The following is a 25,479-nucleotide window of genomic DNA, read 5'->3' as shown; positions in this document are numbered from 1 at the left end:
CCATCTTTGTCCTTACTCAAAACCCATCTCTTCTCCCTTGCTTTTGGCACCTAACCACCTTCCCCATTCATGATACACTGACTACACTGACTACATAGTTTGTTACCTTTAGATTGTAAGCTCTCTTGAGCAGGGACTGTCCTTCCCCATGTTTTAACTTGTACAGCGCTGCGTAACCCTAGTAGCGCTATAGAAATGCTAAGTAGTAGTAGTAGTAAATCGCCCTAATAGTGATAATCCCATAACCTTGCAAAGAGAGTGAATATAAATGAATAAAAATGGATAAAGATACTGGATTAAATAAAATTGCTGAACAATATAATAACATATGTATATTTATGTATTGGAAAACCTGAATGACATCACTATGCCCTTAACCAATCACGGTAAGGAATAAAAATTGTATTGTATAACAAAAGGATAAAAGGGCTATTGTATGTATATTTTAATTGTTTTACGTTAATAAAACATATTTTGGTTTATCAACGATCTGCTTTGTATAGTTTCCATCTTGGAGTTTGCAGATCGTCTGCCCTTTTACTTTCTTGGACCCTCCCTATTAGGTCTTCTAGTCCCCAAGGCTCGGTGTGCTCTTTCAATGTGAATAGAATACGGTTCTTGAGGGTGTGATGGCTCTGATAGTATGGTGGCTGCTATACGCTGTGCCACTGATTCACAATCCAAATATTCCGGTATCTTTGGCAGGCCCTGAATCTGCAAAATTAGAGTGGTGGCAACGGTTATCAAGATCTTCCACTTTTTCCAATAAATACCTGGTGTCTCTTTTGCGATCACTCAGCTGCTTTTTCATCGTGCTTATCGCTTCCGTGTGTTCTTCCAGGCCTACTTCCGTTTCAGCCATGCATTGTCCCAGCTCCATTATTTCACTGCGGAGATCCGTGCCCAATACCGCAAGCTCCTGGCGAACAGTTTTAAGATTGGCTTTAATTTCTTGAAGCCTGGAGCAGATTGTCACTATCAAATCCTGTTGCGATGATGATATTGGCGTAGAGTCTGCAAGCGTGGGGCCTCCCAGTGGTGTTTGCTGCATTTCCACCGGTATCCTTGCGGTCCAAGGCCAGGGCCCACCGCCCATTGCTGATATGCATAAGCGTGTGAACCTATCGCCTTAGAGCGGGGTTCTGCCATTGCCAAAACTAATTCCACTCTCCCACTGCTTAAAGCTTTGAGATATCACTATTTTGCTCTTGACTAGGGTTGCAGAGGAAGCTAATAATTAGCAGAAGTGCAGGAGCTCCTTACTCAAGCTGCCATTCAGGTTGGTGACATCACTTCCTGAAATGTAGGCGCTTCTTTCTGAGCAGTGCACGGAAACGTAAGCACATCACTTGGAATTCTCATTTTTATACTAGTGAGCTTATTGCAGTACATTTTCATGTGGTTATTGATAGCTGCTACAACAAACGGTAAAAGGGACGCAGAACCCCTTTGTCCATTAGATGCTAAATAACATTTGCTTTAGACCAGCTACAATCGGTCTAAAGCAAGCGTTGCAAGCACACAATAAGCTTTATTCATCAGCTCCTCAATCCCTGGACCTCTTGAGTCTAATCTGCAGAGTTATCAGCTACTGTGTAGGTCTAAAGTGGTTGGGGGAACGTCAAGGCAATAATGAAAGTTCCTCCCATCTGAAGGGACACCACCTTGTAGTGGTGGGGGGCTTCTGTGTTTCAATGACTCAGAGGGCTATTCTGAAGGGTTACCCATATCAGACAGGCCTCTGAGGAGAAACCAGACAGAGAGGGGCATAATCGAACGTCGCCGGCCAAATAGATCGCCGGCGATCTATGTTGACGGCGGCGGCACTACAGCTGGCCGGAACCGTATTATCGAAAAAGATGGCCGGCCATCTTTCTTTTCAATAATAGAATTTAGCCCGGCCAAATTCCGTGGAGTTCGCGGGGTTTGAGATGGCCGGGTTTGTTTTTCAACGATAATGGAAAGTTATGTCAGCCATCTCAAACCCCAGCCAAATTCAAGGCATTTGGCTGTAGAAGGAGCCAGCATTTTAGTGCACTGGCCCCCCTGACATGCCAGGACACCAACCAGCCACCCTAGGGGTCACTGCGGTGGACTTCAGAAAAGCTCCCACGTGCATAGCTCCCTTACTTTGGGAGCTGAGCCCCCCCAAACCCAGTACCCACAAATGAACTGCACCCACTAAAATTGCTCCAGGGACCTGCATACAACCTCTAGGACTTATTGCTGCTGTATAACTTTGGCACACCAGTTCACACCTGAAGACTAATCTCTCTGGAAAAAGTCCTTTCTTGAAATAACAACGTTTACTCACAGTTAACTGCAGATCAGAGGTTGTGCCCCACTGGCAAAGAGTCCCCTGGTACTAAGATTAGCAGTAGGTCAGAGCTGGCACAATGGTGTACAATGCCCTCTTTCAGCACCATTCAAGGTAAGAACTACGTTCTCTAAGGTGGGTAACACAGGAAAGGGAACTAAAACTGGCTTACAAAAATGGCCACTACCGCATGGACTACAACAGGAAACAAAACAGGGCACACTCTGTTAGCAGGGGGAAAAAGCACCATGGGAGTAGAGCCCAGTACCCTACACCCACCACAATGCATTGCTAATGTGACTCTGCAGGGCACCTAACAGAAAAGGTGTCACACTCACCCGAGAGCCACATCGCAACCAGGAAATGCTGTCAGATACAACACATTCTGCTGTCATGGAGGTGGGTATGGCATTTGAGGCTGGCATAAAGGCTGGCAAAAAAGGTTTTAAGTTTTATTTTTTTAGTTTGGAAGGGGATTGGTGACCACTGGGGTAGTATGGGGAGGTCATACCCCATTCCCTCCAGTGGTCATCTGGTCAGTTGGGGCACCTTTTTGAGGCTTGGTCGTGAAAATAAAAGGACCAAGTAAAGCTGGCGAAATACTGCTTAACGCCACTTTTTTTTCCCCATTATCGGCGAAAGCCGGACATCTGGTACCCACGCCCATGCCCCTCCTTCGCTAATCTACCGACACGCCCCCTTGAACTTTCGCCGGCGAAGCGACGGGAAAGCGGCGATGCTGTCAAAAATGCCGCTTTCGATTATGCCGATTTTGCCGCTTTTAAGAAATCGCCGGCCATCTCCCGATTTGTGTCGGAAGATGGCCGGCGATCACTTTCGATTATAAACTGGAGAATGTCCCAAACCAGGGAGAGTGGAAAGATGGTGACCTGAAGCTCGTACGCTCAACGGCCCAGCTGTCCTCTGAAGTTCTGTCTTTGTTTACTTGAAATTTCCTCTCTGCATTTGCAGTTACCTTAACTGAGAGGAAGGGGACAATGGGGGGTCAGCTGCCGATGGCCAGTGTTTTGTCCCCTGTGCAGCAAGTGTGGGACTGCTGCGCGACAAGCTGCCCACAGATGACTGGGTTGGTGAGTCCGTTGATTAGCGCCGACGAAGGAGCGTCTGTGCTCTTGGACCTGGAAACAACTTCATCGCTCTCGAATCATTTAACCACCATATCCAAAGGAGTGGAGGAGTGAGTTAGGAGTGTATGCTGAAACAGAAGTCGTTTACAGCTGAATCCGTGTCGGCGGTGCCACTCCTAAACCCGTAAGAGTTATCAGCTTGGAGTTGTTGGCTCCCGTGGAGGTTATATTAAATATCATCTGGAAGGTGCTCCAGGACCTAACGGTGGTAGTAAATAAATTTGCTTCAGATATAATCTTATTAGTGAGCCACATGGATAATTTAATCGAATCCTTTGAGAATGAAAAATTGATACAGCAAATGAAGTTCTACAGGGGTAGGAAACGGTTAAGATTTTGAAAATGATAATAGACCAGAAAACTGAACAAAACGAATATTATTGCAGATGATTAATATCGAGATTGTTGTTTTCCCAGAGTTCCGGGTATGACTCCTAAAGTTTTTTCCTTTGAAATGATTCCTTTTAGTATATTAATTCAAAAGGAGTGAAGCCTGTGAAACTGGGATTACCTTAATCAGTGGGAATTGGATTAGAGACTCAAGTGTTTGTATTGTTAAATAATTTCTGGTTTTAAAAGAGAAAAAAATAAAATAAAATGTATTATTGGACAATAAGTATGTTTCCAACAAAATAAATTGACTATACACCGCTTTGGGTTTGAAGAAGCCAACCAGATGATCAATGTGGAATAATGATTCAGATAAATAACAACTGGGGATAATCAGGTTAATACCACGTTTTGTTTGTTTACTGTTGTTTAATTGATCTCCTTGTCTTGTTTCACTCTCCCTATTTTGTGGTCTAAGGAAGCGTATAGAATTACCTGATTGAAATAATTCTCGTGTGTTATTTTCTCTGTATTTCTGGCAAGTTATTTTAGTGCTTGTAAAATTGTTATAAATAAATTTTAAAAAATTGTGAAAGTTCCTGGTCTGAGTCCCCCACCTCCCACTTCCCCTGAAAATAAATGGTCTACATAGTGAAGATAAATTCTTGAATAATCTCTATCCTGTATGATTCCCTTTGTTTTGCACTAAAGATGTCCAGAGCCTATGCCAAGACTTTGCTCTGAGGTTGTGTCCTTCTGAACAGATGTTTGGGTAGTTCACATCCATTGCAATTACCAGGCCAAAAAGGGCTTCATCCATCACTACATTTTGATAGACACCACAGCCTCTTGTCCAATATCCAACTACTACATTTTTACCTTTACCCTGAGACTGAACGGGCTTTATTGTCCATTTCTGGCTTTTATACTTAGATTTATTCATGGCATACAAAGTTCTATCTCTTCCCTTTTTACCCCTTGCTATCCCTTAACTATTTTAGATCAGCATTCTAGTCATGCGGATTATCCCACCAAGTCTTGGTTGTTCCAGTTATATCTTGATCTAGATTGTTCAAATAGAAGAAAAATGTGTAATAAGTAGGATGCACTGTAACGCTTAAGTTCAGACATGCAAGGTAATCTATTGTATTTCCCACTAATTCCCGTTGTGACCTCCATTACCTTGCTATTATGCATAAAGGATTTATAAACTATACAATTGTACTTATTGATACTGTGAGCTTGTCAACCTGTCGTAAAGACACTGAAGCGGTTCTTCTGACCTGAATGACCCTCATTCTGTGTCTTCCTCTGCAGTTGAAAATCTCTTTCAATGAAAATAGTCTGCAGACCATGTTTGAGTATCCTTCAGAAAGTTCGCTGGTAGAGGAGGAGGAGGAAGAGGAGGATGGAGATAAAGCATCTGTATCAGAGACTGAGGAAGAGGAGAGATCTTACTTTCTTCCACGTCCCAGCTTTATAAATGGCACAACTCCTGGTATGGCACTGCGGCAGAATCCCAGCAACTCAGGTGAGAGAGACAGATACATTGTGTACACCAGGGCTGTGGAGTCGGTACAAAAATCCTTCGACTCTGACACCGACTCCTCAGTTTATGGTACCTCCGACTCCTCAGTTTTTAATATGTATTTTTTTTGCATGTTGACTGAAAGAGTGCAGCATGCAAGGCTGCATGTTAATGTTTGGGTTTAAAATCTATGTCATTGTGACTTTTTATTTTATTTATTAAAGAAACTATAAATATTCATTAATCCTAAAGTTTAAACAAAAAAACACACACAAAAAAACAAGGTTATGTTTATTGTTTTTTTATCAAGTATAAAGTCATCAGCATTAGCAAGTATAAAAATCTGGAACAACCACATCCTTTGGAAATTCTAGAACAACATCCTTTGGAAATTAGAACAAAATCAAAGTTAACCTACATAAACCAAAAACATTTGGAATACCTAAAACAACTTATATATTATTTAAACTTGGCATATATAGCTGTAGAATAGCTGTTAAACATAATCCAAAATTAACTAATATATTGTTCTTAGAAATAGAATTGCTTCTGCCAGATCCTCCTTCATAGAAGCCCTTAAATCTGATTTGATTATTTTCAGTGCTGAAAACAGTCTTTCAACACTGACTTGGGTGGGTGGCATTGCTGTTACGGTTCTAGCTGCATCACTGACAATCTCTGGATAAACAATGATGGCTTCTTCTATAGTCAGTTTTGATGAGCGGTCAAACTTTTCCACTTCTTTTAATCCTTTAAAAAAAACTCTTGCATGAATTTCTTTATATGTACATTTACAGGTTGCTTTTCCATGCTTAACCAACATCGCTTTGCTTTTGAAGCTTCCATTTTGTCCAAATAGGCTTGAAAATTCTCTTCTTCATTTGAAGAGGATGAACCTGAGTTACCATTACCACCAGTATTTATAGCTTTAGCTTCATCCAGTGGTTTATGAGTTTCAGGTAGCAACCCTATCATGCGAACTGCTATGTCATAGAGTGCCTGTTTTCCTGTAGCAATTTGGTCACTGCTGAACAAAATTCGGCTCATTGGATCAACATAAATAGCAGCTAAGAGAATTTGATTATCCAGCAAGAGCTCCTCTCTTTTCCTCATTGAAGATACAATGCCATCAGCAATTAACCCCCCCACTTTTGTTAAGGTTATATATCAAGCCCTTCCATTCCAAGAAGAATTTACCTGGTGTTAAATCTTCATATTGCTGCTTCTTGGTAACAGCAAAAGGGTAAGAAAGTAGCCTTTCTAATTCTGTAACTTGAGCCCACTGGTTTTCTTTTAATGAAACATTTACATTGTTCAGTTCTTCAAGAAAGTCTTTTAGTTCAAGAAAACGCTTTATCATCAAGTAAGTGCTTCCCCAGCGCGTTGCTTGATCCAAAATGGCTCCTTTTCCAGCACGTCTCTTCAGAATAGCATCTGTTTTAGGGATCCTGGCTACAACATCTACTTGCCTCAACTTGCTAATTAGTGTAGCCGCATGACGATCCTTCAATCCATCTCTTATTGCTAGTTGCAGAGTATGAACAGCACAACGCATATGTTGAATGGTAATAAGCTTAGATGCTTCTTAAGCAATATCATCCAAACTTTCACAGCTTTCTTGAATTGCAGAACTGTCATCTTCTGATATTTGTATGCTGCTTTCTTCATCAACTTCCTTCATTTTTTCAATTGTGCTTAACATATTTGAAGCATTATCAGTTACAATACATAGAATGTGTTCCTTTTTAATTTCAAAATCTTCTAAAACACCTTCCACTAACTTCTGCAGATACTCACTGGTATGATGTGCCTGAGTGTCCTTTACTCCTAATGTCCGGGTTGTTTTTTTGTTTTCATCAGCAAATCTAACATTAATTGCAAAATAATTGACTCTGTGACGTGTGCATGCATCCATTTTAATAAAGACAAAACGTCCCTTCAGACTTTTTCTTAGTTCTTCCTTCTTACATTTGGCCTCTTCAAGTATAAGTTTCCTTATACTTTCTCGTTCCAGAGAAACTCCAAGCTTTATAGCCATTTCTCTATTTAAGCCTAAAAAGGCTGGTTGTGAAAAAAAAGATAGTGGTATACTATTCTTTACTGCCATTTCAATGATGTGGTTTTTGAATTTTTCTGGTGTCATTGTTATAGTAACTTTGTCAGCTGTAAAAAAATCTTGATAGTTGTCTGGCCTCCAGTAGATTTCTGATCTTTTATTGACCCTGAAGTAGATGGAATGTTTTCATTGCTATCTTTCTCATTCACAGCTTCTAACACTTTAGGATGGAAACGCTGCAAGTGTTTTTTTAAATTTGATGCTCTTGTAGGTGCATTTTTTTCATAACCACTGAAACTGCTAATTTTTGCATCACATGCTTTTTCACCATCATCATCTTCTATAATACATTGACATACATAATGTTTCCCATCTGTTGATATTGTAAAGTGTTCATAAACAGCAGACTTTGTCATGTTTCCTGACATTCTTTTTGCCATTGTGAATGGTGTGCCACTTCCACTAAAATATAAAGCGCTTTTTGCAGAGAGAGAGGAAGTTGGGTGGAGTCTCTCTGCTGCCTTATCTGTGTGTGCTGAATGATCTTCTCTTGGAGCTTAAGTTCACTGTGGGGTCAGAGAAGAGGTGCTCTACAGCAGGTCAGTAAATGCAAAGGGAGACTGAGCAGAGGGAAGCTCTCCAGCAAAATAGTTCAGCTGGACTTCACACTAGTGAAACAACTAGGTACTAAGCTTTATTCACAGCAGAGAAGTACTTTATTCAAATGTATGAGGAGTCGGTACATTTTTGCCGACTCCAACTCCGACTCAATGTACCCAAAATTGCTGCCGACTCCGACTCCACAGCCCTGGTGTACACACACTTTACCAAAAACTACTGCCCTAGCAGAACTCTGACAGAATGCCAACAAATCAGATGAGATACCCTTTATATTGATAGTACTCTTGCTATAAAACATCACTGCCAAGAATATGTCATGGACTGTCTTAAAGGGATAAGAGGTAGCTTAGTTTTAGTTGGGATATTTCTCTGTAGGAATTGGTGGCCTATAATCTGTTAGTATTCTCATACACCATGAATCCTACCTTATTAAAACACCTTCCTAACTAAAAACAGGATAAATTAGCTATTTTTTTTCTCTGAGCCCCTCTAGACCAGTCCAGATGATTGGGTTATGTCCCTCTGCCAGCATGTGGATACTGAAGTAATGAGCTATGATGTCATCAGTTTAGAACCCTGTGCATCCTCCCTGATTAGCCAGTATTTTTCATAACAAAGTTGAAAGAACTTACCACAAAATTACTCCCAAGGAACTAAGAGAACTCTTCAACAAATCTTAGAATAAATGAATGCATTTATCTATAACTTGTTAAAAATATTATTTCAACTTGCTAAACAGCTGGAGCAAAGCTTAAGCAAGAGTCTATGGTACAAAAGCAAACACAATCAGGGGAGGCTTCTGAACTGATCTACAGGGGTAAGATGTAATCTATCTTTCCTTATTGTCCCACCAGACCAGTTCATATACTTGGGACATACCAAAGCAGTAACTAAGTAGGGTGGGATAATGACAGCCCAGTTACCAAAACTCTTAACTCCAAGGCTGCATTTTCCCAAGCTTGAATATCAAGATGGTAATGTTTTCTGAAAGGATGCCCGAAACACTTCTTTACAAATCACAATAAGTGGAATTGTAGAATACTCTGCCCAAGATGATGACTGACTTCTGGCAGAGAACCTTCAAAATATCTGGAACTGGACAGTCTTTCAAAGTATGGTTGCTTTGGAAGCAGCTTACAAGCTTCTCCAAAGAGAACAAATAAATGGTTAGACTTTCTGATCTCTTATGTGTAATTGAGGTATACCCATAGCACATGACCTATATTTAAGCATTGAAGATGGCTTCAGTCCTTGTCATGTTTAGTGTCCCAAAAAACAGGTAAAGAAAGAGACTGGTTGTGATGAAAAGAAGAAACCACTTTTGAAAGAAAGGAAGGAATTGGACTAAGGTGTCTTTTTGCTAGAGATAAACAAAGACTGATCACATAAGGGCTGGTGCTCCAAAATCCTGTATCTGAACAGACACCAGAAATATTGTCTTGAGAGAAACTACTTTCAAGATATTAAAGCCTAGAGGTTCAAAGGGAGCCTGAGCTAAGATGGAAAGCACCAAATGCAAATCCCAAAGAAGGACAACCACCCGATGAGGATTAGTAAGCTTAACTGCTCTAACAAAACGAACAGCGTCCAGATTAGAACATAAAGGTTTTCCTTTCACCAGACCTCTGAAGCAAGACAGAGTGGTGAACTACACCTTCAAAGATAAAAGGGCTAACCTCTTTCTTTTCTAATCCATCCTGCAAAAAAGTCCAAAATCTCCAAAAATGAGGATCAAAGGGGTAGAATCTTTCTGTGGTGACACCTTTCCTCAAAGACCCACTAAATTATTTATTTATTTATTCATGACACTTATACCCCACATTAGCCTGAAAATAAACTCAAATTCAGTATGGCTTACAAACAAAGTGACTAAAACATAATAATGTACAGAATATAACACAAATAACAATGACTTCAAGAAGCAAATTAATAAATGCGCAGTAAGTAACCAGGGATTTAGACTATCTCAAGGACAAATAATTAAGGGTGGATAGGTGAGAGCATAATTAGAAAGGACTAGATGGGAAACGAGATTAAGAAAAAGGTGTGGGTAAAATTCAGATAGAGTTCTTTGTATTCAGAAAGGCCAGACTGTAGAAATGTGTTTTTAGAAGACTTCTAAAAGTTAGGTTTATCATCTCTAAACTTGATTGATTTAGGAAGAGAATTCCACATTTTGGTGCCTTGATAGGAGAAATTAGCAGAGTGAATTGTTTTATATATCATATTCTTACAGATAGGAAAATGTAAGGCAAGATATTTTCTAGATGATGGAACAGTATTACGAGGGGGTAATTCAGTAAGATTATTCATATAAGATGGGGCTTGACCAAACAGGATTAGGTGAATGAAAATGTATAATTTGAAAGATATTCTATCTCTTATTGATAAACAATGTAGCTCATATAAAAGAAGAGTGGCATTGGTGACGTGAGGAGATCTACATATAAGATGAGCAGCAGAATTTTGAACTGTTTGTAACTTTTTGAGAAGACCACCTTTAAGTCCAGCATAGATGGAATTGCTTATGCCAAAGTAGGTGACTTCCTAGAATGCAACAATGTATCCACATCTCTGAGAATGCCCTATTCTCATCGAGCATGCCCTTTCAAGAGCCAAGCCGTAAGATAGAAGTGATCCATGTCCTGCATGATGATCGGACCTTGCATCAGTATCCATTCCTGAAACCTTGGGGTCAAGGGCGGACCTATCTTTAGTCTGATTGGATCTCCATACTATGGTCGTCTTGACCATTCTGGAGCTTTTAACTCTGCCTATCAGAGGCTGAGGGGGAAAAACATACAGCACACCTGACTGAGTCCAAGGCTGAACTAAGGCATCCACTCCTGCCGATTTCATTCTCCTCTCCATCAGCTAATGAAAAGAGGAATTTTCACATTCTGGGCTGTTGCCACCAGATCAATGATCAGAGATCCTCAAGTCTGAACAACCACTGCAAATTCCTCCTCTGAGAGACTCCAGGATCCAAGTGATTCCTGCTGAGATAATCTGCCTGGATATACTGGAACCCAGCCACATGAGTTGTTAAGATATCTAGAAGAATCTTTTCCACCTAGACCATTAACACGGAAATTTCTTCTGCTACCTGTAACCTTTTTGTTCCTCTGTCTGTTGACATATGCTACCACTATAACATTGTTTAGGAAGATTCATACTGCCTTGTGCTGAACTAAGGAAAGAAAATCCAGTGATGCCAGATGAATTATCCATGCCTCCAGATGATTGACTATTGGTCTTCAAATGGTGACCACTGATCCTGTGCCCAACCTCCTAGACATGGAGCACTCCAGGCAGCCAGGCTTGTGTCCATCATTACCAAAACCCAGTCTGGGAGAGCCAAGCTCTTTCCTTTGAGCAGATTGTCCATCTGCAACCACCACTCAACCTTGGGAGAGAAACTTTCCCCAGCTGAGTGTTGAATATGGCTCCCAAGTATACCAATGCTTATCTGGAGAAAAGTTGCTTTTGGATAGATTGATACCCATCCTAAGATCTACAGTAACTGCACTACCTGTGCTGTAGCAATCTTGCTGTCCTGGACTTTGATCTTATCAGCCAATCGTCTAAGAATGAACCAAACTATCACCTTTGCACAATGCCACTGCAACCACTGCTATAATCTTGGAGAAGGTCCTGGGAGCTATAGCCAGACAAAAAGGGAGCACACAAAATTGGAAATTTTGCACTTTGCAGTCTTGGGTCAGCAAGTACTAATGAGCTTCTGTAATAGGGATATGAAGATATGCTTCTGTGAGATCCAGAAATGTGAGAAACTTTCCTGGTTGAACTGCTAAAATAACTGATCTGAGCTTCTTCATTCAAAAGCTTGGACCTTTGAGAGATTGATTCACTGTCTTGAGATCTAACATAGGTTAGAAGAATCCTGCTTTCTTGAGGTATATAGAATAATTTGAATACAGTTCTCTCTTCCTGATATGGAACTGGCACTACTGATCCTAACTGAATTAACCATGTCAAGGTTTGTCCTAAAGCTGCTGTCTTGATTCAAGAACAAGTAGATACCAAAAAGGCATTGGGAAGTGGACGAGCAAACTCAGAAAATAACTGTCCATCACTACCTTGAGAATCCATGCATCTGAGGTTATCTGTGCCTATCTCCAGTGAAACAACTTTAAATACCTTCTACTATCACCAGAGGACAGGCCCACAAATCTTCATCGGGAAGATTTAGGGGCACCAACAACTCCTACCAAGAAGTCTCTATTCCCCCCCCCCCCCCCCACACACACACTTTTGTGTGCACCTTGAAAGTACTGCCTCAAAACAGAAACATGCTATGCTGAGTACTTCTCAATCTGCCTGACCTAAAACAACTAGAATCCTGAAAATGCCCCTCTAGAGGAAGCTCCTCACACAGATCTAACCATGGCTTCTGGAAGCTGGGAGAACCTTGGTCTCAAAGACTTTTAATCAACTTCTTCAATTCTTCTCAAAATAAAAGGCAACCTTTAAAGGGCAACCTTATGAGATGCATCTTAGAAGAGGTATCAGCAGACAAGTTTAGAACCAAAGAGAGCGATGAACAGCTACTAAAAAGGCCACGTCCTTAGCAGATGCCCTCACCAAATCATATAAGGTATCCACCAAGCATGCAGAACACGTATCCAAATGACCCAAGGTCGGATCTCTCGGCACTGAGGACTCTAAAGAGGAATCAGTCTAGCTTCCAAACCATCTAAAGCATGCTGTGCTTACATAACTACCATACACCGCAGCCTATAAAGCTAGCGAGGACACCTCAAATGCCTGTTTTCAAGAGTTTCCATTCTCCTATCCTGAGGATAGACTGGTAAAGCTTTAGAGGACTTCTGTATACCTACCAAGAGGATTTGCCTGTAGTGCACTGGCACTAGGTTGTTCCAAATTAATATTAAGAATATATAATACCTGAGAGATTGAGGCAGTTAATTCTTCGCTGTGGAAAATGTGTGCTACTGATGGACCTTTCCCCTAAGAAAGTAATATCCTCCTAAAATAAAATGTCCTCCACAGCTTCCAAGAACTGCTCAGGAGCACTAAGATCAGGATTTTCTGAAGCCAAATACAACCCTGAGGTACCTTCCTCAGGATCATCAGGGAGGTACAATCTATGGCGCTTAGAAGACACTTCCCTGCAAATTCTGGAAATCTAATCCCAGACAGGGACTGGGCAACCATACTCTTTCATACAGAAGGCTCTATGTAAAAGCAAGCCAAACTGTGGCAAAAAAACAATAGTAGAACTAAATTCCTCTGCAGCCTTACCTGAGCCCCCAGGAGTGAGTGCTGCAGGAAACAACTGAGCAGGCTCAGAATGGGATGACAGCACTGGTCCTGGCAGAGGCAGAGAAGGAGGTTCCTGCCAAAACATGCTGTGTCAAGGGCTGAGGCAATTCACTGCTGGATAGCAAAATAAGGCTTAAGTACTCTCGCTGTACTTCTAGCCAGGTGTTACCCACCCCTGCTGTCTGACTTTCAGCTCAGTTCAACTTACACCAGCACCACCCTGGAGACATACTCTATTACAGCAAGCACCACAGACTGTACAGTGCTTGGGTTTGTCCAACAGTGTTTGGGACAACCACAGTTAGAGGCTGACAACAGTTTGGAGCAAAAAGGGCAGCATAAATGAAGGAACAACAAACGCCTACCTTCACAGAAAATTTCAGAGCAAGCTGTACCTCAGGTGCTACGTAAGCTGTGTAGAGCAAAAGGGGTTTTTTAAAGTGTTTTTTTGTTGTTGTTTGGTTGGTTTTTGACAACTTAAGTTTGGGCTCTCAAAGTAGGATGAAGGAAGGGTACCAAGGCACAACCACCACTTCTTTCCTACAATCCCTGGCTAGGGAGAGGGAAAAGAGAGGGAAAGGATGTGGGACACCTAGGTTGGTCAAACAAAAATTCCAGATACACCCACCAGCACTTAGGGCTGCACTTAGGACTAATTCATCTCTTATCAAACCACCAATTTACAGACTGAAAAACTGTCCCATGAGATATCCTACCAGACCAGAGGAGGCTGCACAGGAAGTTATATCACCTGCTGGAGACTTCAGAAATACTGGCTAATCAGGGGAGCTACACAGAGTTCCAAATTGATGACATTGTAGCTCATTACTTCTCAGCCTCTACCTGCTGGCCGAGGGGTATAACTAAGCATCTGGACTCGTCTGGTGGGACAGTAAGGAACTGCAGCACAAAATAACTTGCTGATACATACTTTTACCTTACCAAGATAAATCAATCAATAAAAAGATAAACAAAAAAATCTTAAAAGAATCTAACGACAACTCAAGTAACCAAGTTTAATTGATATACAATATTTCATAAAATTTTTTACAATCTTATTTCCCTTAGAAATCTGTTCCAAAGCTGGGGACCTGTTCAATGTATTGTTCCAGACCGATGACAATCTACATTAAATGAAGGAATTTCTACAAGAATATCCTGTACAGATCGTAATAAACGATGTGGGGTATAAATCCTTAAAATATCCAAGAAATAACATCTGGCTATCCCCCATATAATTTTATAGAGCATCAAAATTTTAGATCTGACCTGAAACAGTATAGGTAACTGGTATAGTTCTTTCAGAAATCAGAAAGTCTTGTGGCCCCATAGGTGTAATGAACTGTCTAATGTTGCACTGTCATAGAAGACTTTTGATTGTGGGGGGAAGGGGAATAGTTCTTGCTCACTCCTTCACTCGCCAGCTAGGGAAACAGATAGTAGGAAGAGACACTTTATTTTTGTTTTGTGCCTACCTCGAAGGGGGCCCCCTTAAGGGGGCAACTGGTATAATAGCGCCTAGAATTAGACATCTGGAAGCTGCACAGTAAGAGCCTGTTCTATAAAGGAATATAATTGTCTACTTTCCTTTATAGAACACTAGTGTAATTGATTACTGATGTGTCTAAGATTTAGGCGCTTCCATTTAAGCCTGCCATAGAGCTTATTTAAGCGTGAGTCCTTAGAGTGGCAATATTATATGTAAGGTACATGCATTAGTGTGTGTCCTGGCCCTGCTCTGCCCAGATTTTGTTTGTGTATGCCCACATGTAAAATATGCACTATGTAACACATGAGTATTTACAGAATAGCATATAAGCAAGGTTTACAGCAACTGGTATTTATTTATGCACATATTCACCACATAAATGTTAGTGCCTTATTTATAGAATTAGCCCCATGGTGCCAAAAAACAAGTTTTGTTGTGGACATCAGTTCTGTACCAGAGCTGCAGTGTTTCCATAGACTGACATTGTCATTCAAGAAGGAGAAAATAGCTTCAGTGCAGTCAGTATCTCTTCCTGTCATATTAGTTCTGGAAGCAGAGGATTCTCTGAAATCACAGCCTAAACCAAGTCTCCCTGGAACAAAAGCATCCCTATAATAATGATGATCTTTGAAGAATTTATAAGGAATTGTTTCAAAGATATGCCTGTTGATGCAGGAAAAGATTTTACTTTGTCCTGTTTGCACTGCATTGTCAAAGTCCCACATTGCACCTGCACAGAAGGTCACAAGTGGTCAGGTGACCTGGCAGTGTCCCTGGTCTGGCAGTGTCACTCAGAGTTAGATGCAGAAAGTCACAGGACCGCCGATTACTTACACTCCAGAGGGCTTGTACGATTCAAAAAGTCCCGGCCAGACTGCACATGGAAAAACTCCTATTTTGCCATTAAAATCGGAGGAGGGCCACGCCACAGTTCGCATATATGGAGGAGGGGGATGATCTGATGGAAGAACATCTCCTATTCCAAGACCTTACAGAAGATGACAAATTTGAAATAGAAATTCCTTTTCTATTTCAAAAAGATCTACCACCGAGGTTGAATTATATTCAGTCAATTGAAATATATAGAAGCTCCTAAAGTAACAGCTATACCTATTCAAAGTCTGTTTAAAAAAAAAAAAAAAGCTACAGACAGGCTTGGAAACTTTCATGTGAGAAGCTGATTGCCAAAATTATAAGACATAAACCTCAAGACTCTATAAATGGCACCTAAATTTAGGTACCCAATTGTGCACCCAGTTATAGAATAGGGTCAGTTACACATGAAACATAATTAGTTGGTGCTAAATTGGCTCTTAATTGGAGATAAGTACCGATAATTGGCATTAAAAAGTACTAGTTGGCACTAATTAGCATTTGTGTGCATAACTGACTTGTTCCCCTTAATCTGTAAACCAAGCCCATTCTGGATCTCAGAGACCTCATCAGCATGCACCCTATTCTGCTCTCTAGATGAAGAGGATTGGAATTGCTTGATGGATTTACTGGATATTTGCACACTTATACCAATTTATCCAGGCCACAAGAAATGACTGCTTCTCTGTATAAATAAAGTGCATGGTCAGAATGCTACAATTCTTGCTGTCTTTTCAGCTCTGAGGCTTATGAATTCTTAACAGTAGTAGCAGCACATCTTCAAAAACTGGAAATACAAATTTCCATATCATCAAGCAGATCAATCCATAGACTGGTGGGTTGTGCCCATCTACCAGCAGGTGGAGATAGAGAGCAATCTTTTGCCTCTCTATATGTGGTCATGTGCTACCAGGAAATCCTCAGTATTCTCTCTATCTAGCAGGTGTGTGGTCACACGCAGCAGCTCTGGCTTGGTCTCCACGCCTATTTATTTAGGCTTTGTTGAGTACCTGGGGTTGAGGGCTCTTCGTGAGCAAGTGCAAACCTGGTGGTGCCAGGTTCCTCCTCTCTCCCCCCTCCTGCTGGCTCCGTTAAAAAAACAAACATAACAATCTTGAAGCAGAAAAGATTTTACTTGCAGCTGCTCACTGGGACACAATTCGTTGCAGCTCAGAGCAAGAAGCAGGTAATTTTACCTTTTCCTAGCGGGTGGGGGGTTCCCCGAACGTTTCCCTCATGGATCATGGCATCGGATGGTAAGGGCGCAAAAAGCGCTCCCCGGACCGCAATCGCGCAGCTAGTGGGGAGGCGCGGAGATTGGAGGCAGAGAAGCCCTTTTTGGGCGCCCTTCCGGACTTTGCTGATTTAGCCGGTTTTTCCTCCGCTGGGGCATCGGCGGCCTTTCCCGCCTTAGGTGCCCATCCCCCGATGTCCGCCCTTCCGACGTCGGCGCCCATGCAGCTCGGACGGCCTCTGGTATGGCCACCTTTGAGTTGGGTGGCGGTAAGAAGATGGCAAAGTTTAAGTGCCATGCTTCCCGCGCGGCTCCTTCGTGGAGTGACGAAGGAGCCGCGCCGGATGCCATTTTGGATGCCCAGCGCGACTCTCCCCTGCTCTATGGAGTGGAGGTTGAGAGTTCCTCTAGGGCTGTGGCCCAGGTTACAGAGGTGCACAAACGTGGGTTTCTCTCCCGAGTTTATTTTGTTGCTGCATCAGGCCTTTCAACTGCAAAACGCTGCTCCTGCTCCCCTGTCAGATATGGGGAAGAGGCTTCCCTGATCAAGCGCCCTTGGATGGATCTTCAGGTTTTGGGGGACTCTGTCTCCTCTGATGTAGATGAGGGCAGCGTTTCTCCCAAAGGTCCCTTGGGGATTCTTTGGAGGAGGCTGATCCTCGCCCTGATGGGGGAGATGATCCCTCTGCAGCGCGGCTTTTTTGCTCAGAGGAATTGCCTAACCTGTTAGTTCAGGCTATGAGCATCTTGAGTATTTCCTCTCTGGAGGAAGGCCCTCCTTCAGCCTCGGCGGGTTCCGCTATTATGTTGGGAACAAGCGCCCTTCCAGGACCTTCCACATCCATGAAGCCATGAAAACTCTAATTTCGGCTCAATGGGATTCTCCTGAGGCGAGCCTCAAGGTAGCCAGGGCCATGACTTGTCTGTACCCTCTGCCAGAGGGGGAACAGGAGGCCTTGCGCTGGCCGGCAGTGGACTCTAATCACTGCTGTGACAAAAAAGACAGCTTTGCCGGTGGAAGGTGGCTCTGCCCTTAAGGATTCACAAGACAGGAAATTGGAAGCAGCCTTAAAGTTAGCCTTTGAAGCGGCCGCCTTGAGTTTGCAGGCCTCGGTTTGCGGCCCCTATGTGGCCAGGGCATGCCTGACGGTGGTGCAGCGGGCCTGCCCCTCGGATCCTTCCTTGAGGGCGGATTGTCTGGTCCTGGAGTCGGACTTGGCTTACTTGGCAGACTTGCTGTATGATGTTTTGAGAGCCTCGGCTAAAGATATGTCTCAGACAGTCTCTGCCCGTCGATGGCTATGACTTAAGCATTGGTCAGCTGACCATGCCTCCAAATCCCGCTTAGCCAAGTTGCCTTTTAAGGGCAAGCTGCTCTTCGGGGATGAGCTGGACAAGATCGTGACAGATCTCGGCAGTTCTAAAGGCAAGAGGTTGCCGGAGGTCAAGGCAAGGGCCAGCAGTGCTCGCCCTGGTTCCTCTAAGGGCCGTTTTCAAGAAGCCCGTCGGTATCGCCCGGGCAAGTCGGGGTTCTCCCCGAAGCAGCACTCCTTTTGCAGGCACTGCCGCTCAGGCGGTTTCTTCCTCCAGTCCTCCCCCAGGGTCTGGTACCCAATGACGGGGCCCTGGTCCATGGCCCAGAGCAGATAGGAGGAAGGCTGTCCTCTTTTCTGGGCGAGTGGACCAGGGTAACTTCAGATGCTTGGGTTCTGGAAGTCATCAGAGACGGCTACAAGTTGGAGTTCTGCCGGCCCCTGAGAGACTGGCTCGTGAACTGTCCCTGCAAGTCTCCCCTCAAAGTGGCAGCAGTTCAGCAGACTCTGGACAACTTGCTCTACCTTGGGGCGGTGGTCCCAGTGCCCGTAGAGCAGCGTGGCACAGGACGTTACTCCATTTACTTTTTGGTGCCAAAGAAAGGAGGCTCTTCTCGGCCTATTCTCGACCTCAAGGGAGTCAATCGGGCCTTGCAAATACGGCATTTCCGTATGGAGACTCTCCGCTCCGTGATTGCTGCGGTACAAGAAGGGAGAATTCCTGGCATCCTTGGACATCAAGGAGGCTTATCTGCACATTCCCATCTGGCCGCCTCATCAGCGCTTCCTGCGCTTTGCAGTGCTAGGTGGCACTTCCAGTTCAGAGCCCTCCCGTTCGGGTTGGCTACAGCTCCGCGGACCTTCTCCAAAATGATGGTGGTCATTGCAGCTTATCTCTGCAAGGAAGGAGTGCAAGTCCATCCCTACCTGGACGACTGGCTGATTCGAGCTCACTCCTTTGCGGAGTGTGGGACAGTGACGGACAGGGTCATTGCTCTTCTGAGCTCCCCTGAGATGGATCATCAACCGGGAGAAAAGTCAGCTGCGCCCGACTCAGTCCCTGGAGTATCTGGGTGTTTGGTTCGACACCCAAGTGGGCAGAGTGTTCCTGCCGGACAACCGGAGCCTCAAGCTTCAGGCCCAGGTGGGCCGGTTCCTAGCCTCCTCAGCTCCTCGGGCTTGGGATTATGTGCAACTGTTGGGCTCCATGACGGCCACGATGGAGGTAGTGCCCTGGGTCAGGGCCCATATGAGGCCACTACAGCACTCTCTTCTGCGGCACAGGACTCTGGTTTTGGAGGATTACGCAGTTCGCCTTCCCCTGGACCTGGCGGTGAGAAGGGCGCTAAGTTGGTGGCTGATGTCAGGCAAGTTGTCAGCCGGTATGCCTCTCATGTCTCCAGAGTGGATTGTCGTTACGACGGACGCCTGCTTGACAGGCTGGGGAGCCCACTGCCTGGGAAGGACAGCACAGGGGATATGGTCGCTGGCAGAGGCAAAGTGGTCCATCAACCTCTTGGAACTTCGGGCCATTCGGTTGACGCTTCAAGCGTTTCTTCAGGTACTGATACTGAGGCCAGTTCGAATCCTGTCAGACAATGCCACGGCCGTGGCCTATGTCAATCGCCAGGGAGGTACCAGGAGTGCCCCCCTAGCCAGGGAGGCCATGCAGTTATGTCAGTGGGCAGAGGCGAATCTGGACCAGCTGTTGGTGGCTCACATTGCGGGAGTCCTGAATGTCGAGGCGGACTTTCTCAGTCGCCATACCTTGGATCCTGGAGAGTGGCAACTGTCTGCTCGGGTGTTCTTGGAGATCACGAAGCGCTGGGGCATGCCGACCTTGGATCTGATGGCGACCTCGGCCAATTGCCAAGTGCCGCGGTTCTTCACCAGAGGACGGGACCCTCGATCTCTGGGGGTTGATGCTCTTCTCCAGCAGTGGCCGGTACAGGAGCTTCTCTACGTGTTCCCACCTTGGCCTATGCTGCGCAGAATTCTCGGCCGGGTGGCGAAACACCCAGGCTGGGTGGTCCTGGTGGGTCCAGACTGGCCCAGACGCCCTTGGTATGCGGACCTGATCTGGCTTTCCGTAGACAGTCCTCTGCGGCTTCCAGAGGAGCGGGGCCTCTTACATCAGGGTCCCGTGGTGATGGAGGATCCCTCCCCCTTTGGTCTTACGGCCTGGCTCTTGAGCGGAAGCGGCTGAAGAAGAAGGGCTTCTCGGACAAGGTCATCGCCACTATGCTGAGAGCACGGAAGTGCTCTACTTCTACTACGTATGCCAGGGTATGGCATACCTTTGTATCATGGTGCAAGGCAGAATCCCTTTCGCCCTTCACGGCGCCAATTGCTTCAGTGTTGGCGTTCCTGCAAGAAGGTCTGGAAAAAGGCCTGTCGCTCAGCTCGCTTAAGGTCCAGGTAGCGGCTCTAGCTTGCTTCAGGAATCGCCTGAAGGGTGCTTCCCTGGCTTCTCAGCCAGATGTGGTGCGTTTTCTCAAAGGGGTTAATCACCTACGCCCTCCTCTGCACTCGATAGTGCCTACGTGGAATCTCAATCTGGTGCTGCGGGCCTTGCAGAAGCCGAACTTTGAGCCATTATCGCGGCTCTCTCTGAAGGACCTGACATTGAAAGCGGTCTTTTTGGTGGCAATTGCTTCAGCCAGGAGGGTTTCCGAGCTCCAGGCGCTCTCGTGTAGAGAGCCGTTCCTGCGGTTCACGGAGGCAGGAGTGTCTATTCGCCCAGTGCCTTCCTTCCTGCCCAAGATTGTTTCTCGCTTCCATGTGAATCAGCAGCTTTGTCTACCCTCCTTCTGTAGGGAGGATTATCCAGAGGAGTTTCATGCTCTCAGATGCCTGGATGTTAGACGAGTTATCAGATACTTGGAAGTGACCAACGATTTCCGGAAGTCGGATCACCTGTTCGTGCTGTTCGCGGGCCCCCGTAGGGGTCTGCAGGCATCTAAACCTACCGTGGCACGTTGGGTCAAGGAAACGATTGCGGCGGCTTATGTGGCCACAGGGAAGGTGCCGCCTATCCAGCTGAAGGCTCATTCTACTAGAGCACAGGCGGCTTTGATGGCAGAGTCCAGGTCCGTTTCCTTGGAGGAGATGTGCAGATCAGTGATTTGGGCGTCGGCTCATACCTTCTCACGGCATTATCGCTTGGACGTGGCAGCACGGGCCGAGACCCAGTTTGGAGCTTCAGTGTTGCGTTCTGGGATTTCCATGTCCCGCCCTGGGTGAGTACTGCTTCGGTACATCCCACCAGTCTATGGATTGATCTGCTTGATGATATGGAAGGTAAAATTATGTATCATACCTGATAATTTTCTTTCCATTAATCATAGCAGATCAATCCATAGTCCCTCCCAGATATCTGTACTGTTTGTTCTAGTTCAGTTATATTTCAGGTTCAAGTTTAGACTTCAGTTCCTGTTCAGGAGGACTTCGAGTTCAAGTTCTTCCACTTGGATTTCCCTGGAGTTTGGACGACTTTGTGTTACAGTGAGCTGCTGCTTCTTTCCCCCCATTTCGACAGTGGTTGGATTCATAACTAAATTATGCCAGTGCTCCCTCCCGCTTCGTGCGGTAGTAGGGTAGCTTTGGTTCCCTCTCGCTTTGGCAGTGATGGGTTAAGCCAGCTCCTCCTGCGGGTGCGGTAGTAGGACATGCCAGTTTCCCCCCGCATCGGCAGGTGTGGGTTCCCCCCTCCCGCTTCATGGGTGGCGGAGTGTCCCTTTGTGGGTGTAATTCTCTATGTTTGGTGATTCCTGCGGATGGAGCTTTGATATCGACTTTACTGAGGATTTCCTGGTAGCACATGACCACATATAGAGAGGCAAAAGATTGCTCTCTATCTCCACCTGCTGGTAGATGGGCACAACCCACCAGTGTATAGATTGATCTGCTATGATTAATGGAAAGAAAATTATCAGGTATGATACATAATTTTACCATTCCCATTCTGAGAACAAAAACACACATATTAGGTTAACAAAAGCACGTATATAAAACTACCTAATAGCTGCTTACGCCAACTCCAAGAAATTGTGTGTCCTCAAACCTGTTTAATGCACTTGAGCAGGGGATCTCAACCTAGTTTTCAGGATACATCCAGCCAGTCATGTTTTCAGGATATCTACAATGAATGTACATGAGATAAATTTACATGCACTGCCTCCATTGTGTGCAGATCTACCTCATGAATATTCATTGTGGATATCCTGAAAACTAGACTGGCTTGGTGTGGACTGAGGGCTGATGGGTTGAGAACCCCTGCACTAGAAAGAAAACTGGTATTTCTCAAATCCAGGCTTATTCCATCCAAAAATTTATCCTTTTATGGGAGCATAGTTGGGCACAGGAGGCAAAAATATTTTTACAGCAAGACAGGATACAAGATTTGTTCAGCATAGTCCATCTGGTCAGATGTTCAAAAGTGGTATCGGCAAGATAAGCCATGTATCCAGGATGGACATGTTCTCTATAGTCCATGATGTCCTTTTTACCTAAGACCACCTCAGTGGGGACAGAATTTTTAGTGGAACCAATTTGCACACCTCTTCCATACAAGATAAAATTTTCTACATAGCTACAAACATAATAAACATGCTCTGGTGCTGGATATTCCCAAAAGCTGTTGGGAAGCAGGTCAGCACTTGCAGCACCCTTAATATCAATGCATCCTGATGATTGATGCATCGAACATCAGATGGATGGGGGAGCGTATCCATACACATGATAAATCCAAAGATGTTGGTAAAGGAAAGAGAAGAGTTAAGAGCGATAATGTTAATAGTGTCTGCATACCATAGATGGAACTAAACTTTTATAGTACAAATGGACAATCAAGTTCTATGTATTCTGTGATCATGCATGGAAGGACAGGATCTTACTCCTTTCTGTTGGGAGATGACAAGGATTTGAGATGGAGTGATAGCAATAGCAATAAAGACATTCTTGAAAGCCACCTTACCTACCAGGAGAAAATCAGTTGGCAGACAAACTTGGCTGATTTCTGCTGCTGCACTCCCAAGCAGTGAACTGGTTGTTTGGGAGTGCAGCTGCAGAAATCAGCCAAGTTTGTCTGCCAACTGATTTTCTCCTGGTAGGTAAGGTGGCTTTCAAGAATGTCCTTATTGCTATCACTCCATCTCAAATCCTTGTCATCTCCCAACAGAAAGGAGTAAGATCCTGTCCTTCCATGCATGATCACAGAATACATAGAACCTGATTGTCCATTTGTACTATAAAAGTTTAGTTCCATCTGTGGTATGCAGACACTATTAACATATTGCTCTTAACTCTTCTCTTGGTTGTTTCAAAAAATGGGAAATGCTTCAAATAGACCTCTTTTATATCTAGTGAAGACAAAAAGCTCCCACAATTCTTAAGGTAGACATGGGGAAAGCCAATTATTTTATGCCTAGGTTTAAGCAGCATAGAATCTAGCTACCTTTTGAGATACTGCCAGATACCTTTGACCTAGATTGACCACTGTTGGAAACGGGATACTGGGTTTGATGAACCTTTGACTTAGTCCAATGTGGCATTTCTTCTCCTTCTTGGTATTTTCTTCCAGAAAGCCAACTAAAGGGAGACCTTATGTATGCTACCCACCAATTCCTCTAGTAACATAAGAGTAGCCATACTGGGTCAGACCAGTGGTCCATCTAACCTAGTATCCTGTTTTCCAAACATTGGCCAAGCCAGGTCGCAAGTACCTGGCAGAAACCCAAATCATGGCAGCACTCCATACTACAAATCCCAGGGCAAGCAGTTGTTTCCCATGTCTGTCTCAATAGCAGACTAAAGACTTTTCCTCCAGGAATTTGTCCAAACCTTTTTAAACCCAGATACGCTAACCGCTATTACCACGTCCTCCGGCAAGGAGTTACAGAGCTTTACTATTCGTTGAGTGAAAAAATATTTCCGCCTATTGTTTTAAAGTATTTCCATGTAAATTTTTCGAGTGGCCCCTAGTCTTTGTACTTTTGGAATGAGTAAAAAATCAATTTACTTCTTCTCGTTCTACACCACTCAGGATTTTGTAGACCTCAATCATATCTCCCCTCATCCTTCTCTTTTCCAAGCTGAAGAGCCCTGTGCTCTTTAGCTTTTCCTCATACGAGTTCCATCCCCTTTATCATTTTGGTTGCTCTTCTTTGAACCTTTTCTAATTCTACTTTCAGGCTCATTTTCAAAAGAGATGGACGTCCAAAAAGTGACATACATTGGCACTTGGACATCCATCTCACAGACACTTCCAAAATCGGTATAATCGAAACCCGTTTCTGGACGTCTTTCTCAGAAGTCTGTCGCAAGGATGTCCAAATTTCAAGGGGGCGTATCGGAGGTGTGGTCGAGGCGGGACTTGGGCGGTCCTAAGACTTGGACGTCTTTGAGCCATATTGGGGAAAAAAGCAAAGACATCCAGGACTAAAACTTGGACGTTTTCACCCAGACTTCTTTTTATTACAAATAAGGCACATAAAGGTGCCCGAAATGACAAGATGACCACTGGTCACTAACCCCCTCCCACCCTCAAGAAACAGGATTAAAAATATTACTTGCCAGCCTCAGATGTCATACTCAGGTCCATGACAGCGCATGCAGGTCCCTGCAGTAACTATCAGGAGAAAATCAGTTGGCAGACAAACTTGGCTGACTTCTGCAGCTGCACTCCCAAACAGTAGTTGCAGTGCACAGACAAGTGGACCCAGGCCCACACCCCACTACCTGTTACATTTGTGGAGGAAACAGCAAGCCCTCCAAAACCCACCAGAAACCCTCTGTACCTACATATAGGTGCCCCCCTTCACCCGTAAGGGCTATGGTAGGGGGTAGTGGGTTTTGGGGGACTCAACACACAAGATAAGGGAGCTGGCTCCTCCGACATCCAAATGGCTTGAATTTGGACATTTTAGACTTGGACGTCTTTAGTTTCGAAAATGGCCAAAAATCAGAGACGTCCAAATCCAAGGACATCCAAGGTATTTTCAAACACAAAGATGGACGTCCATCGTTTTTCGAAAATGACCTTTTCCCCACCTCCGAATTTGGACGTTCTACAAAGACGTCCAAATTCCAACTTAGACGTTTCTTTCGAAAATGCCCCTCTCTATCTTTTTTGAGATACGGCGACCAGAACTGTACACAATACTCAAGGTGCGGACGCACCATGGAGCGATACAAAGGCATTATAGTATTTTTGGTCTTATTGACCTTCCCTTTCCTAATAATTCCTAGCATCCTGTTTGCTTT

General features: G+C 44.2%; 1 protein-coding gene across 2 annotated transcripts in view; it reads left to right on the top strand.

The window, feature by feature from the left end:
* TPRN (taperin) overlaps positions 1-25,479 on the top strand; it is a 207,917-nt gene that overhangs the window by 128,698 nt on the left and 53,740 nt on the right. For both annotated transcript variants that reach the window (XM_030206212.1, XM_030206213.1), the window contains exon 2: positions 5,113-5,326. In XM_030206212.1, coding sequence (XP_030062072.1) covers positions 5,113-5,326 — 214 coding nt within the window. The remainder of the gene's footprint in view (positions 1-5,112; positions 5,327-25,479) is intronic.

Source organism: Microcaecilia unicolor, chromosome 6 (assembly GCF_901765095.1).
Source record: "Microcaecilia unicolor chromosome 6, aMicUni1.1, whole genome shotgun sequence".
Taxonomy (NCBI): Eukaryota; Metazoa; Chordata; class Amphibia; order Gymnophiona; family Siphonopidae; genus Microcaecilia; species Microcaecilia unicolor.
The sequence above is the reverse complement of the archived record's forward strand: the minus strand, read 5'-3'. Positions and strand labels throughout refer to the sequence as shown.